This window comes from Nilaparvata lugens, chromosome X (genome assembly GCF_014356525.2).
Source record: "Nilaparvata lugens isolate BPH chromosome X, ASM1435652v1, whole genome shotgun sequence".
NCBI classification, from domain to species: Eukaryota; Metazoa; Arthropoda; class Insecta; order Hemiptera; family Delphacidae; genus Nilaparvata; species Nilaparvata lugens.
Genome location: NC_052518.1, coordinates 66,592,540 through 66,607,817, shown reverse-complemented (window position 1 = coordinate 66,607,817; position 15,278 = coordinate 66,592,540). Strand labels below are relative to the sequence as shown.

At 35.9% G+C, this 15,278-nt stretch overlaps 1 protein-coding gene across 14 annotated transcripts in view; it reads right to left on the bottom strand.

Annotated features, from left to right (window-relative positions):
* LOC111044977 (voltage-dependent calcium channel type D subunit alpha-1) overlaps positions 1 to 15,278 on the bottom strand; it is a 210,143-nt gene that overhangs the window by 146,730 nt on the left and 48,135 nt on the right. For all 14 annotated transcript variants that reach the window (XR_005572980.1, XM_039441464.1, XM_039441465.1 and 11 more), the window contains exon 10: positions 795 to 952. Coding sequence is in view for 13 of the 14 variants with exons in the window: in XM_039441464.1 (XP_039297398.1) it covers positions 795 to 952 (158 nt within the window). In the remaining variant the exon portion in view is untranslated. The remainder of the gene's footprint in view (positions 1 to 794; positions 953 to 15,278) is intronic.

Here is a 15,278-nt window from a genome sequence, read left to right as displayed (position 1 = left end):
ACATATTTTTATAATACACCTGACGAATTGGCTAAGGGTATTAGTGCGGTGGTGAGGAAAGACTCACCAGTTCTAATCCATCGGACTATTTTCGTGCGGTTGACTATAGTAAATAGGTAACGATCTTACTTCTCCAAGATAAGATTTATTATGGAATCAAAGAATAAGTCTGTATCCGCATAGCCTAACTTATATACCTGATTATATAGGATATACCTATCCGCATATACCTAATTTCCAAAATCAAATAGCCTCGAAGACTCGTTTTAAATACAGCATGCATTCAATCTGGTGAAAGGAAAAGTGAGTTCTCACTAATAGTTCAATATTATAGATCACTTAATAGTCTTAACACAAATAATTTCCCACTTTTCATTTTTGATGTTCTTCGAACTAAATAACACTTGATGTTGTTTGTATTAGTTAGTTTGAAAAATATTCTTTCTTATGAAAAAGAATAACTCTTTCTCCACAAATGAATCCACAGTTTAAATCAGGAGGGGGGGGGTTTATTCCTTGGTATTGTGATATACTAATATTTTCTTGATCTTGTAATAATATTGTAATGCTTTTTTTCTGTAGTGGAAATTTATTGAATTGAACCAGGTTGTTAATATATTGCATACTAGACTTTCTATGATGTCTGCTTGAGATGCATTCAACTTCCTAGCTCGGAATAAATATGGAGAAACAAATATGTTGTTTCTCAAAGGAGAATTTTAAAAAGTATTTCGTTGTACAAAACAGAATAATAGAAGATTATAAGAGAATGACGAGACAAAAATGAGAATTACATTTCTTCTTCCTCCCCTTCTACCTCCTCCTCTTCTTGTATCTCCTCCTCTTCAACGTTTTCTTCTTCGTCAGTCATTGCTAGCTCTTCGCCACTAAAATCCTGATCGACATCATCGATTCGAGCTGGAGAAGAGGCGTGTGATTTTTGCTTTTCTGTCTGAAAACATAATGAAAAAATAAATTTGCAAATTGTGTTCGAACATTTAATTCCAAAACATCATGAAATCAGAACATTCCTGATAAGTACTGTTTGGGGTGAAATACAGCAAAAGAAAAGCCTCCTCACTTATTGTAGTCCTTTTAAGAAATAATTCATATTCCTCTCACTTTTACAATCTAATTTTTTCAAGTGTGATCAGTTCACAAAAAACAGTTACCGTACACAAGAATCAAAAAATGAATTCAACAGCCGTAAATGACGAGACAGCATTGCAATTGTTTACAATAATTTGTCATTACTTAGTTTCGTTTACGTAATTTTAAGGCTGTTGAATATAGATAAATAGATAGGTAGATAGATAAATGCCTTTTATTTACAATTTACAATTTCAAAAGTGATGTGGGCGAAATTGAGGCAATAAAAGCTCCCTCTTCCACTTAAACCACAAATGATTGTATTGTATATGATTGTATTCTCGGTCAACTGACCGTTATAATGGAGGATTCGGCTATTAGTGTCAATAGTTCTACTGTAAGTTTATACTTCAAATAATATTTATTTCAAAAATACATATTTCCAATGCTATGTATCTCATAAAGTCATTCTTACTATTTTGATTGGAACTCAAGTGAACAAATTCAGTAGCACCCTGTTTAGATATCCTTCCACATTGCAACATCCCAGATCCCACATGCGACATTGCCCCCACATTTCCGTGCAACATTCTTTATTCCGTTTGCAGATAGTCGAATGAGGCGCTAACCGTCTTCAACAAAAACTCACAATTGAATAGTCTTCTATTTTGAAACATTCTGAGTTTGTTTTCAACTTTATGTATTACAAGTAGTATTTTTGTACCGCTTTTTGGATGATGATTGATCTTAATGAAAATTATTTTTGTTTTTTTCCTCCACTTACTATTTGAAACTTCTTATTGTACTCTCAGGAACATGATAGTGAAACAAAATTTCTTCGCTCCAGGAACTGAAAATGAATTTTTCTCTCTAGGAAGAAAAAGGAACTTCATTATTTTTCAATAACATGGGAATCATTTCTCTATTTTTATTTTGAAAGCGCTCATTGGAAATAGGAGCTCAGATGGGAAATATATTTATAGTGGTCATTGATAAATAAATATGAAAACTGTAAAATAAGAAAATTGTGAAATTATTGTAAAATGGTGAACTGAATTCAAGATCTCAACCAGAGGAAGTTTGTGTGCTCTACCTAATACATAGTTCTTATCAGTATGAAGATTTATACAGTTTTATGGGTGCTATTTGAAATATTCGGTGTGATTTACCGGTTACGAGTCGAAATGTTTGTTGCTGTGTTCGGTGCTATGCTTTTTAGGTTAAACAATGCCTGTAAATCAGCAGTAAATTGTAAAAGTTGTAATATTCTTGCAGCGTGTGTTATTTTAATTCTGTTGGCCATCGCTGGCATTGAGTCTTACCCGGGTCCACAGAGGACTGTCGATAATTTGTTTCAAAAATTAGAAAATATAGAAAAAATAATTGTTGACATTCCCGAAATAAAAAGTGTTGTGTTGAACATAAATAAGGATATTATGGTATTGAATAATGATGTTGCTATGCTTGAGAAACATTGTGATTGTCTTTCTAAGGAGAACAGCCAATTAAAGGTAGACGTGTATCGCTTAGAGGGATTTTCAAGACGTAACAGCTTAGGCCGGTTACAGAGCTCGACCGACCGTCAATGCGTACGTCGGTCGCGCTTGTCTTTTCCAAAGATATTCCATGTATCCGTACAGAGCAGGACTGACGGCACGCTTGCGCACGGTCAGGACCATGTGTTTTATACAGCGTACGAAGATCATCGGTCGAGCTCGTGCGCATCCGTTCCATCGGTCGACTGACGCGCTATTGAAACAAATAGAAGCTTTCAGAGCTGTACTGATCAGTAGCCCGATCGCAACATGACCAAAGTTCTGACACCTCTGCCCGACAATCAGCTGATATTGAATTGAATAGCATAATGAGTGAATTCAATAAATTAATAGTGTCATATTTGAATTCAGAGCTTTTCTATACATTTATTCAATCATTTCTAAATTTTTTATTGAAAAAATCATATATTATTAATATTATCTACATTTATTTGATCCGTTTGAAAGGTATGTTTTCAAAATATGTCTAACTTAGTGAAGCCACCTAGTATTCCTACAGAAGAGGAAAGAGAACAGGGAACCACTAACGACAGTATGGACACCAACACCATGTTAAATACATCAGAAATTCAGTGTTCACCGGATAAATTTATCAAATTAAATAAACTCGAGACTTCAACCGAGCAGGTACTTTTCATCGCCTGGAAAGAGACCGATGAGAAGAGGAAGGAATTGGAGAAGAGCAACCTAGAACTGTTAAAAAAGTGCAGGATTTGGAAGCAAGATTTCTGAGTATTGAGAAGAAGATTCACAGCTCACAGCCTACCAGCTCAGCAGCCGAGAACTACTCAACAAATGAGGAAGAATTGGCCAAAGAAACGGAATGGATCAGGACTCGTACTAAGCGGGCTACCAAGAAGACAAGAAGAGGAAGCTTAGTACTCCATCGCCAGAAGTCAAAAATGGGTCTGCAAAAAGAATTCAACAGAACTTAAATTCTAAAACCACTGACGTGGAGAAGAGAGAGAAGGAAGAAATGCCACCACCCCCAATCATAGTGGATGGTATCAAGAATCTAGATGGACTCCTTAAAAGAGTTTGAAAAAAGTATCACCAGCTGACAAATTTAGAATAAAACTCTTGAATAGAGAAACGTTCAAAATAAATGCAGTTGACTCCGAAACTTATCGGAATGTTACCAGAGAACTGATTAATGACGGATTTAACTGGCATTCCTATGGAGATAAGCAGTCGAGACCAATAAGAGTAATGATTAAAAACTTCATCACTCTTGTAGTATGGACATGATACTGGAAGATTTGAAGACACAAGGATTGAAAGTTCTAGAAGTTGTAGATAAGCTGAAGTGGAAGACAAGAGAGCCATTCGATATGTTCATAGTCTCATTCAGCATGGAAGAAAATATAAAAAAGTTTTTGAACTTGAAAATATACTTGAGTTATAGGTGTGCTAGTAGTAGTGAGCTTACTCAGCACTAGTATTCAATAAAACCAATTAGCGGCCTGTGCACCATGCTTAGTCCGTTTTTGTTCTTCAACTCTGAACGTCGGGGTTATGTCCAATGATTCGGTGAATAAAATTTGTCTTTAAAAACTTGTCATCTTCTTAGACAACCTTAGCTGGCGCCCGAACAGCGACGGGTGAAGGAAAATTCGTGATCAAAATTTCGGGTTTTTCTGTGAATTTTAATTCTTAACACCCGTTTCGACTTGAATCCGCGATCGGAAGTTTTGTGAGTAATGTGCTATAAAAGTGAAGTGGTATCATCATCAACTTAATCCTGGCCGGCAGACGTTCATTCAACTCCTGTCATCCAGATTCCTTGAGGTTGAACCATCGACCCTCACTCAGGAAATTTCTTGAGGAAGCAGAAGAAGAAGACGAAGACGTTCGACTACAGCCACCTCCTGCCGAAGACAACATGAATGATGCAGCAGCAGCGGCATCCCTGCAGCCAGAGCAACAAGCATCTGCAGCACAGGTACCGACTATTTCAAAACCATTACCTAAGGGTGATCTCGATCTAATCCCCGATTATGACGGAAATCCAATTGAACTCATATATTTTCTTGAAGTGGTAGAAACTCTACTAACTGGATATTGTACAAGTGACATTATTGAAGCCCCAGCCAATCACTTCCGTTTATTATTTCAAATCAAGAAAAGACTCCATGATATGGCCAAAATTGTAGTAATAAACAGTACTTGCAAATCAGTTGAAGAAGTAATCACAATCTTGAAAAACAATTTTTCAGACAATCGATCAGTGCACAAACTCACATCAGAACTTCTAACGCTTAAACCAAATTCAAAACAACATCCTCTAGCATTTGTGAATACACTTCTTGAAGAAAAACGTACCACCATGATTTGTAGGCACAAACTTGACGGTGTTCACGGTGAATTTTTGGACTCTGTGACTAACCAACTAGACAAACAAGTTATCAATGTTCTAGTTGAAGGACTTCCATACCAGCTAGGAGCCCACCTTCAAACGTTACAAGTGAAAAATCTACAAGACGCAAGACAAGCTATCATTAGTGAAAGCAACGCTGTTTTAAAACACTTGAACTTTTAAACCGATGTTTCAAAAATGCACTACAAAAGTTACAATACCCATGATAAATCTCATCACAACAACAACCAATCTAAATTTCAAAACTCTCAACATGTTCAAGCAAACAAACAACAATCATTCCCAAATCAATTTCGTCAAAATAATCAACACCAACAGTTTCAATCTCAACAATTCAAACCTCAGAACTTTCAAAACTTTCAACACAGAAATCCTAATCAGAATGTGAATAACTAGAATAGATTTCAACAAAATCAAAATCGCCAAAATACTGATGTATCAATGCGAACCGTTTCGAATCTAAGAAAATCAAATTCAGTTTATTTGACTGAACCAGTTGAAACAACTGAAGAAGTCGATAACTCCAAATTTCATAAGCTATCAGACAAAGTCGACAAACTCGCCGAAGCTTTTCATGATTTTTTAGGAGCAGATAACACTCAAAGCAATCAGAGGTGATTGAAATGAACTATTGTGAAAAGAACGAATTGCCATTCCTGTGTGTAAATGATTGTAAAATATTAATTGATATTGGATCCAAATATAATTTTGTAAGAACTGATAATAAGACTTTCCCGTGTATTAATGTAGAAAAATATGAATTCAAAATCAAAACACCAGCCGGAGAAGCTACAGGACATTGGCGTGTTAATTTAGATTTAAGTACCGTGCATGCTAGTTTGAGTAATGAATTGTATTTTGTACATGACTTTAGTTCTAATTACGATATTTTGCTAGGTCACGAAACCCTCAGTAGAATTGGAGCTCAAATTGATTTTCAAACAAACTGTATCATTACCCCTGACAAAACATTTATTTTGAATAGACTTACTCCTGTTAAAATTCACAAGGGAATTAATTCTTTGAAACTACCCCTGATAAACAGATCAGATGCAAAGCTAGGCATAACGAATATACCAGCTTTAGAATTGAATGAAATACTTGTAAATGTTACTGATAGAGATTTTTGTGAATTTGAATATTTTTCCGATGTTGAAAGAGATGTAAATATCGAGTGTCTTGAAATCGAAGAGTGCGAATTAATGGATTGTTCTCCTTCTGAGAAATCCTTGACTCATGACGAAATTTACCGAATCATTCAACTTGACCATATTGACAGAAGTGACAAAGACCAAATTGTAAATTTAGTTCATGAATTCCAAGACATACTAAAATTAGAAAACACTTTACTGACTGCAACTCACTTACTAAAACATAGGATTGAGACAACTAACGATTCTCCTGTATATACCAAAAATTATAGGTATCCCGTAGCATTCAGAGACAACATAAAAATCGAAGTTCAGAAATTACTTGACGGAAAAATCATCCGACCTTCAAATTCACCTTACAATTTCCCACTCTGGGTAGTACCGAAAAAGCTTGACAATTCAGGAAAACGTAAAGTATGTTTAGTAATTGACTACCGAAAAATTAACGACAAGACAAAAAGTGACAAGTTCCCTCTCCCAAACATAGAAGACCTTTTTGGAAAAATTGGAAGAGCAACTTATTTTACGAGTTTAGATTTAGCATTTGGCTTCCATCAACTCGAAGTAGAAGAAGCAGATATTCCTAAAACTGCATCCAGCACAGACGACGGTCTTAAAGAGTTCGTAAGGATGCCTTTCGGCCTAAAGAACGGACCACCATGCTTCATGAGAGCTATGAATCTTATATTTTGTGACACTCCAAATGCATTAGTGTATATGGATGACATAATAATTTTTTCTGACTCATGTGAAGAACACCTGAAAGATTTGAGAAGAGTATTCAAGAAATTGAGAGATTATCAATTGAAGATTCAACTAGATAAAACAAACTTTTGTAACATGGAATTATTGTTTTTAGGACACATTGTTTCAAAGGATGGAATTCGTCCTAATCCTGCCAAAATCGAAACTGTCTCACAGTTTCCTATACCGAAAACCGTTAAAGAAATGAAACAATTTCTTGGTATGACCGGATTCTATAGAAAACTCATTAAAAACTATGCGAAAATTGCCCAACCTCTAACTAGAGCCTTGAGAAAAGACGAAAAAATCAATGTCAACAACACTGAATACAAAGAAGCATTCAATAACTTGAAACAAGCTCTGTGTAATTCACCCATATTGACATTTCCAAATTTTGAGAAAATATTTACTCTGACGACAGACGCATCAAATTATGCTATCGGCAGTGTCCTATCACAGAACATAAATGGATCCGACCTCCCAATTTCATACGCATCCCGTACTCTCAATAGAGCAGAATGTAATCTACCTACCAACCATTGAGAAAGAGTTATTAAGTATCGTTTGGAGCATGAAACATTTCCGACCTTATTTGTATGGTAGAAAATTTGTTGTTAAAACAGACCACAAACCCCTTGTTTGGCTCAGGAACTTAAAAGAACCAAATTCCAAACTCTTAAGATGGAAACTTCTTTTGGAAGAGTACGATTTCACTGTGGAATATTTAAAAGGAAAATCGAATGTAGTTGCCGACGCATTATCTCGAAATCCGATTAAAGCTTCAGAAGTACTGAATAACGAAATAATTGACTTTCAAACTCTTGTTAATTTAGATTCAGAAGAAATACCTCAACTCAATTCACCTACAAATTCTCTTGAAATACCAATGGATGAATTAATGAATGAAACTGATGTTGACCTAGATCAAGTACTAGCAGATTTATTTCCAAATCGAAACCTGAACGTGCCTCCAGATCAAAACAATTAAATGGAAAACGACAATGACTCTTTAGTCACGATTCATTCACAAAAATCATCTGATGACCGACCCGCTTTAGTAGGCGACAGTTCTCCAATCAACAAAGAGAAATATCAAATTGTCCTAAAACGTCGAAAATTTGGAATTCATTTCATGAAAGTGTTCAATAAGAACAGAGTCAACATAACTGTCTCTTCGACATCCAGATAGCCAAGGTTTGATAGAACGTGCGCATTCAACTCTGGTTGAATTGCTCACTGGAATTAGAACTGAAATGTCACAAGCATCTTTCAAAGAGAAACTAGACCTTGCTATTATCACATACAACAACTCTTTGAATTCGACTCACCAAATGACCCCACTAGAATTAACTTTCGGCAAATTCAAACATTTCAATACTTTGGATAAAACTCCAGTGCAAATTACTGAAGAATTAGCTGACAGATATTTCCAAGAGTTGGAAACTTTCCGTGATATCATCAAAAAGAAAACTGATCAAGAGAAAGAAAAGAGAACAGAGAAACTTAACAAAAATCGTGAAGAACCCCCAAATTATTCAGATGACGTAAGATATGTGAGAAGTATTCAGAACAAGAAATATCTCCCAAAATACTTTGAAGCAAAAAAGATAGGTGAAAATACGTATCAATCTAAGAAAAGAACTTTGAAACTTCATCCCAATTGATTGAAACGAAATAGGAAAGTGAAATAGAAACGTATTGTTACAGATAATACTGCTTCTGGCTCTAATCCTCCATTACCAACCCCTGGTACAAGCGTACGAGCTAGTGGACTTGACTAACACAGCCGGACTCATACCAGTACAAATTGAACGACATATGTACATAAACGAGACATTGACATTCTTACATTATTCTAATATAAGTAGCATTAAGATAGAAATAATTAAGGATTTATCAGATTCTATTGACAAGTTACAAAATGTATCACCATCATTGAAAAAACTTATGATTCCCTTCATGCAAATGCGTGACAATCTTTTCGAAAAATTAAGTTTATTGTTTCCTTCGTATCCTTCATCTCGTAAAAAGAGAGGACTGTTTAATGGATTAGGGAAAGCTATCTCCTGGTTTACTGGTAACTTAGATGCAGATGATAAAAATAATTATGATCGAATTATTAACCAATTAGAAGAATATGAGAAGATCCTTACTGAAAATGAAAAGAAGAATATTGTTGTAAATAATAATTTAGTTGATAAGTTTAATTACGATTTGAATAGGATTAATAGTAATAATGATTTGATTAAGAATGTGACTCATTCACAAGCAACTGTATTGAATCAAATTTTAACTATATCTTCAATCAATTCGAATCTAGAGTTGATGGAGATCAAAGTAAATGCATTATTAGATAGTATAGAGTTTTGTTCCAATTCGAAAATGCATTATTCAATTATCCATAAATCTGACTTTGTAAATATCACACTTAACCACAGAGGAAAAATTGCTTGTGAGAATATTGAAACGCTGTGGAAATTAAGCACAGTTCATTGTACCATCTCTGAGAATTTTATTATTTTATTTCCGTTCCCATGAGAAGCACTATGCTTGATACCTATCGTCTCATCAATTATCCTGTATTCCTTGATAATCATTTTTATACAATAGATGTCAGTGAGAAATTAATTTCTGTAGCTGAATCAGGCTTAGTGGTACTAGACCAATGTCTATATGACCTCAACGCCTCTTATTGCCGAACAATGCGTAAAATATTGAGGATATCTTAGAAAATAATGAATTGACCAATTGTCAACGTAATTATATTTCTGAACCTATTCCTTTTATGAAGTATGATGAATTATGTAATTGTATCTATGGATATGGTCAATCACATATCAAAATCAATAATGATAAAATAAATCCTTCAGAATCATTTCTTATTAATTTAGATAATGGAGATGTTATGGAAGACCAACGTCTTCCTTCTACTTTCAAAATGTCTAAATCATTTAAATTGACTAATATTCCTGAAAAGATTTTATTGATAGAAGAACTAGATAATATGAAAAACATGTCAACCTTTGAGAAACAGAATTCTAATTTTAATGATTTATCCTTGTTTAACGATTATGGTAGCGAGAATATAATGTATTTGTTAGTTGCTATTTCTATTTTTGTATTGGTTTTTATAGTCTTTTTATATCGTAATCATGCTTCGAAGCCTAGAAATGTATCATTGTTAAATACTCCACAACAACCCCCAACTTTGGTGTATGCTATACCCAAATTATGAACTTTAAGTCCAATCATCGAGGACGATGAAAAATTTTGGGGTGGAGGAGTTATAGGTGTGCTAGTAGTAGTGAGCTTAGTCAGCATTAGTATTCAATAAAACCAATTAGCGGCCTGCGCGCCGTGCTTAGTCCGTTTTCGTTCTTCAACTCTGAACGTCGGGGTTATGTCCGACGATTCAAATTATAAAATTTGTGAATAAAAGTATTCAAATTATAAAATTTGTGAATAAAATTTGTTTTTAAAAACTTGTCATCTTCTTAGACAACCTTAGCTTTGGTTGCAAAGTGGAAGTGGAAACACTGAAGAAGGTCAACCTGATACCGCAATGCAAACGATGCCAAGCATACGGTCACACTCAAAAATACTGTAACAAGGAGCCTAGGTGTGTAAAGTGTGCAGGTAAACATCAAACAAAAGACTGTACAAAACCCAGTGATGCTTTACCAGAATGTATCCATTGCGGAGAAGCACATCCAGCCAGCTATCGAGGCTGCACTGTCGCAATCGAATTGCAAAAGATTAGAAACTCCAATAAAACAAAAAATATTCCAGATATACGGAAGAACACAGTGAATATTCCACCAAAAATCACAGAAAATACACAAACCCACAATCCAAACAATGAAAGCGTGGTTAAGAAATTAACTTTCGCCCAGATTGTCTCAAAAGAAAATAGACCAAAATTGGGAGAAAAGTGAAGTAGGAGATAACAATAATATTTTGCAGCTCATCTTGGCAAAACTGAATAGACAAGAACAAATAATCACCTCACTGCAGTCTAAATTCCGGAAGTAAGAACAAAGTAAACTACTGCAATTCAAATGATTCACTCACTAAAAATAATGGAATGGAACGCAAATGGATTGATACAACGGCAGCAGGAGTTGGAAGAAGTTCTAAACATAGAAAAAATAGATATATGTCTTATATCTGAGACTCATTTTACAAAGCAGTCGTTTATAAAATTCAAAGGCTATAGGATCTATCATGCTTTACATCCCAGCAATGTCGCAAGGGGTGGGAGTGCCATCATCATCAGAGACAATCTACTACATCATGAACAAGTGAAACTCGAAAGTAATAGAATACAATTGACAGGTGTAGCAGTGAAAGCAGTCAATTATCATTTTGTTGTTGCAGCTATTTACTGTCCACCCAGATATTCCATCAGAATAGATGAATATTTATCATTGCTTGATATGTTAGGAGACAAATTCATTCTTGGTGGAGACTTCAATGCAAAGCACGTGCATTGGGGATCGCGCTTAACAACACACAAGGGAAGACAGCTCTATGAAGCAATGAGAGAGATGAGGTGCGAAGCTCTTTCAACTGGTAAACCAACCTACTGGCCCACCGATACGAGGAAAATCCCAGATCTTATAGATTTTTTTCTGACAAGGAATATATCGGTAAATTATTTACATTTAGAGGATAGTTTCGATCTAAATTCGGACCACTCACCCATCATTTTGACTCTGAGTGATTCAATTCTACAAAAGGAAAATGCTTGTCCTGCGCTCGTCAACAGCCACACGGATTGGGATGGTTTCCAAAAGATGCTGGATGAAAGAATAGAGTTGAACTCGCCATTAAGAAACGAAGAACAGATTGATCGGGAGTTAGAGAAGTTTGTTACTGATATACAACAGGCAGCATGGTGTAATACTCCACAATTCAGGAGAAGAACCACTGGAAATAATTACCCTGCGGAAATCAGAGAAATGATTGTGGAAAAACGAAGAGCAAGAAGGAGATGGCAGCAATCACGTTCCCCTCAAGACAAAAGAGTTTTAAACAATCTAATGAATCAATCAATAATTACTTGATAAACTTAACAGCAGAACGCAGTACAGACTACTCACTCTGGAAGGCAGCCAAAAAAATAAAAAAACCCATTCATCAATCTCCTCCTCTCAGGAAGCAGAACAGACAATGGGCAAGGAGTAGTGATGAAAAGGCACAGACTCTATACCAGCAATATTCCCAGCCTTGATGAGAATACTACAGCAACATTTGCAGACGATACAGCCATATTATCAGTTGACAGTAATATTCATATTGCAACAGAAAAACTACAGAGATCCATCAACAAAATTCAAGATTGGACTAGAAAGTGGAGGATGAAACTGAATGAAGCAAAGTTGATTCACATCAACTTCACCAATAAGAAGGACCTGCCCATACCAATAACAATTAACAACCAAGTTGTACCATATGCCAATGATGCCTAAGTATCTAGGTATGACCTTGGACGCAAAGCTGGGGGTGTACCAAAGACAGCAACATCAATGTCATACAACGGTTCCAGAACAAGGTGCTGAGGAACATTGTGGATGCTCCTTGGTATGTCAGGAACAGCGATCTTCATAGAGACCTGCACGTCGAACTAGTGTCCACCGAGATCCAGAGGCATGCGGAGAGGCACGAGGGGTGATTTCACCAACACGACAACGTTGAGGCGATCCAGCTGCTAGACAATGGAGGGTTGGTGTGGAGGCTCAAAAGGAGGGAACCATATGAGCTACTGTAGTGCTTGTTCAATTAGTGTCCAGTGAAAGAGCAGAGCAGTGATTGAGTGAATCTAGCTTCTATAGTACAGTCATAAGTGTACATATTAATTAAACAATCAATATCAGTAAGAATATCCTATGAGATATTCGCTGTTAAAATTTTCAAGTAGTATGTTAGGGTAGAAAAAATTAGCTCATCAGTCTCCAGACTAGATAGCTATAGCTAATTGATCCGTAGCTTAAAATGACTGCAAGTATTCCCAATGGTGATACAAGCTCGAAATAACTCATCAAAATTTCTGAGTTAGTTGAAAAATGTATCTTTACCCCAAGAAATGATGTATATACGGTAATGGTTCTGAATTCACTTTGAAATGCTCTTTGGGCGACCATCAGGTGAACTTGATATCTACGTCTTTCAATCTTTCATTTACGAAGATAATAAGCTGCAATAACAATCTGTAAAGGCATCCATTTTGTGAGTCAGAAAAACTGATGTATGGTCAGGATGATGCATATGCACCGACGGTCGGTCGAATGTGTAAAACTGATTCATCGATGCATATGGTCAGGATGGTACATATGCACTGACGGTCGGTCAAGCTCTGTAACCGGCCTTAGTGTTCTACAACATTCAAGAGGAGAAGGGGGAGAACAGTAACATGTGCGAGGTCATGATCAAAGATATTATTCGGACAAAATTGAATGTGAATATGGAGCCATACAACATAGAGCGAGCACATAGAATTGGTCGCCGAGCTGCAAACGGTAGGCCAATTATTGTAAAGCTTTTGAATTTTAAGAAAAAGCTAGAAATCTTAAGTCAGAGGTGGAGATTCGAAGACTGTAATAGAAGTATCATAGTAGAAGAGGATTTCACGGCTCGCGTCAGAGGTACATGTGGGGAACTAAAAAAAAACTTGTCGATTGCTAGGAGAGATGGGAATCACGCTGTTTTACAATACGACAAACTTATAGTCAATGTTCGCCCTTATTGAACTGAAAAGTAAATTTGAAAGTAGGAGCGGTCAGGATGTGAAAGGTGATGAGAATCAAGTAAGGGTGGATTCATGTATGAATCAAGTAAGGGTGGATTCATGTATGAATCAAGTGAGGGTGGATTCATGTATGAATCAAGTCAGGGTGGACTCATGTATGAATCAAGTAAGGGTGGATTCATGTATGAATCAACTAAGGGTGGATTCATGTAAGAATCAAGTAAGGGTGGATTCATGTATGAATCAAGTAAGGGTGGATTCATGTATGAATCAAGTAAGGGTGGATTCATGTATGGCCTGGCCAGAGAATTCGAACTGTAGCGTCAAAATACCAGACTGCAGTTCTGCCAATAGCAGGCTTGTTTGCGCCAGCGCAGATCGTCCTGCTGTTTTTGGCCTTGTCGATGTTAAAAGCCCCAGTCCATCTTGTTTCGTCAGCCCGTCTTGTTGTGCAAGACCGAGTTTGTATTTTGTCATGTAATTTCAATCGGAAATTTCTTGTAAATGATTGTTTGAGTGTCGTGTGTGTGAATTATGAGTATAACAGCGTAAATAGTGTTAAATCGAATTAATTTGAATCAGATTTGAATTTATAAAGAATCCAGTTTGAGCTTTGTTCGAACCACAGTGTATGACCTGCAAGTTGAACACAGAATCAACGAAAAGACAGCCTGGAAGCCAGAACCTGTCTTATTTCCAGATTTCATCCCACCCTGAACCTGATCAAAACACCTAATAAAGGCTTCGAAGGGCAAGTAGACAAGATTGGATTAAATCTGGTGAGTTTTTGCTCTTTTTTATTGTTCATTAATGCAGAGTTTAACTGTACAAATAACCTGGCTCAAATTGAAGATTAAATTTTGCCCCTTGTTTGTATTTGATTATTTGAATAGTAAATTACAGTCCTCTGGTAGCTCTAGCCTGAGCTTTGTTCAGAACATTTCTTGGTCCTGCCAGGCCGGAATGAATTTAAATTTGTAATTTATTGATTAATTCACACACATTGGATTTAAGCAGTTTTTGTATTTGTCCAATGTTGGCATGTTGAGAATGGTCTGATCTATGCTCAACTTAAGTTTGCTGTAGCCTTGTTCTAGAGCAAGGTTTCTTGTCAATTTGTATTTGTCTGAAATTAAATTTATTTCAGTTAAAATTGTTATTTCCTGAAACTAGGCGCATTGTGCTCTTTTTCTCAGGAATTTGTTTGTTTGTTGGAATTTGTATTGTCCATTTTGTTATACATGTTAGTGAAGGTTAATCACCAGCATGAATTTGTTTGTTCAATTCAACAAGTTATCGTTTGTTTGTTAGTTGTTGGAAGAACATTATCCAATCATATAGTTTTGTCTTCAGCAGTAACTTATCTTGTGAATTGATAATCAAAGTTTAACTTTGATAACTTACTAGTCGTGATTCTTCCTTTCATCTAGTTTTGAACTCATTCTTGTTTTATTGTCTGTTGTTTGTATTGTTGGGGCTGAATTGTTTTGTGTATGAGTTCAAGATGGAGGAAAAATCACAGAAACAAATCAGGGTGCATCGCGCTAAACTGGAACAATTGTATGCCAGATTGCAAAGAATTTATGAACTGTCTAAAAATGTCTCTGATCCAA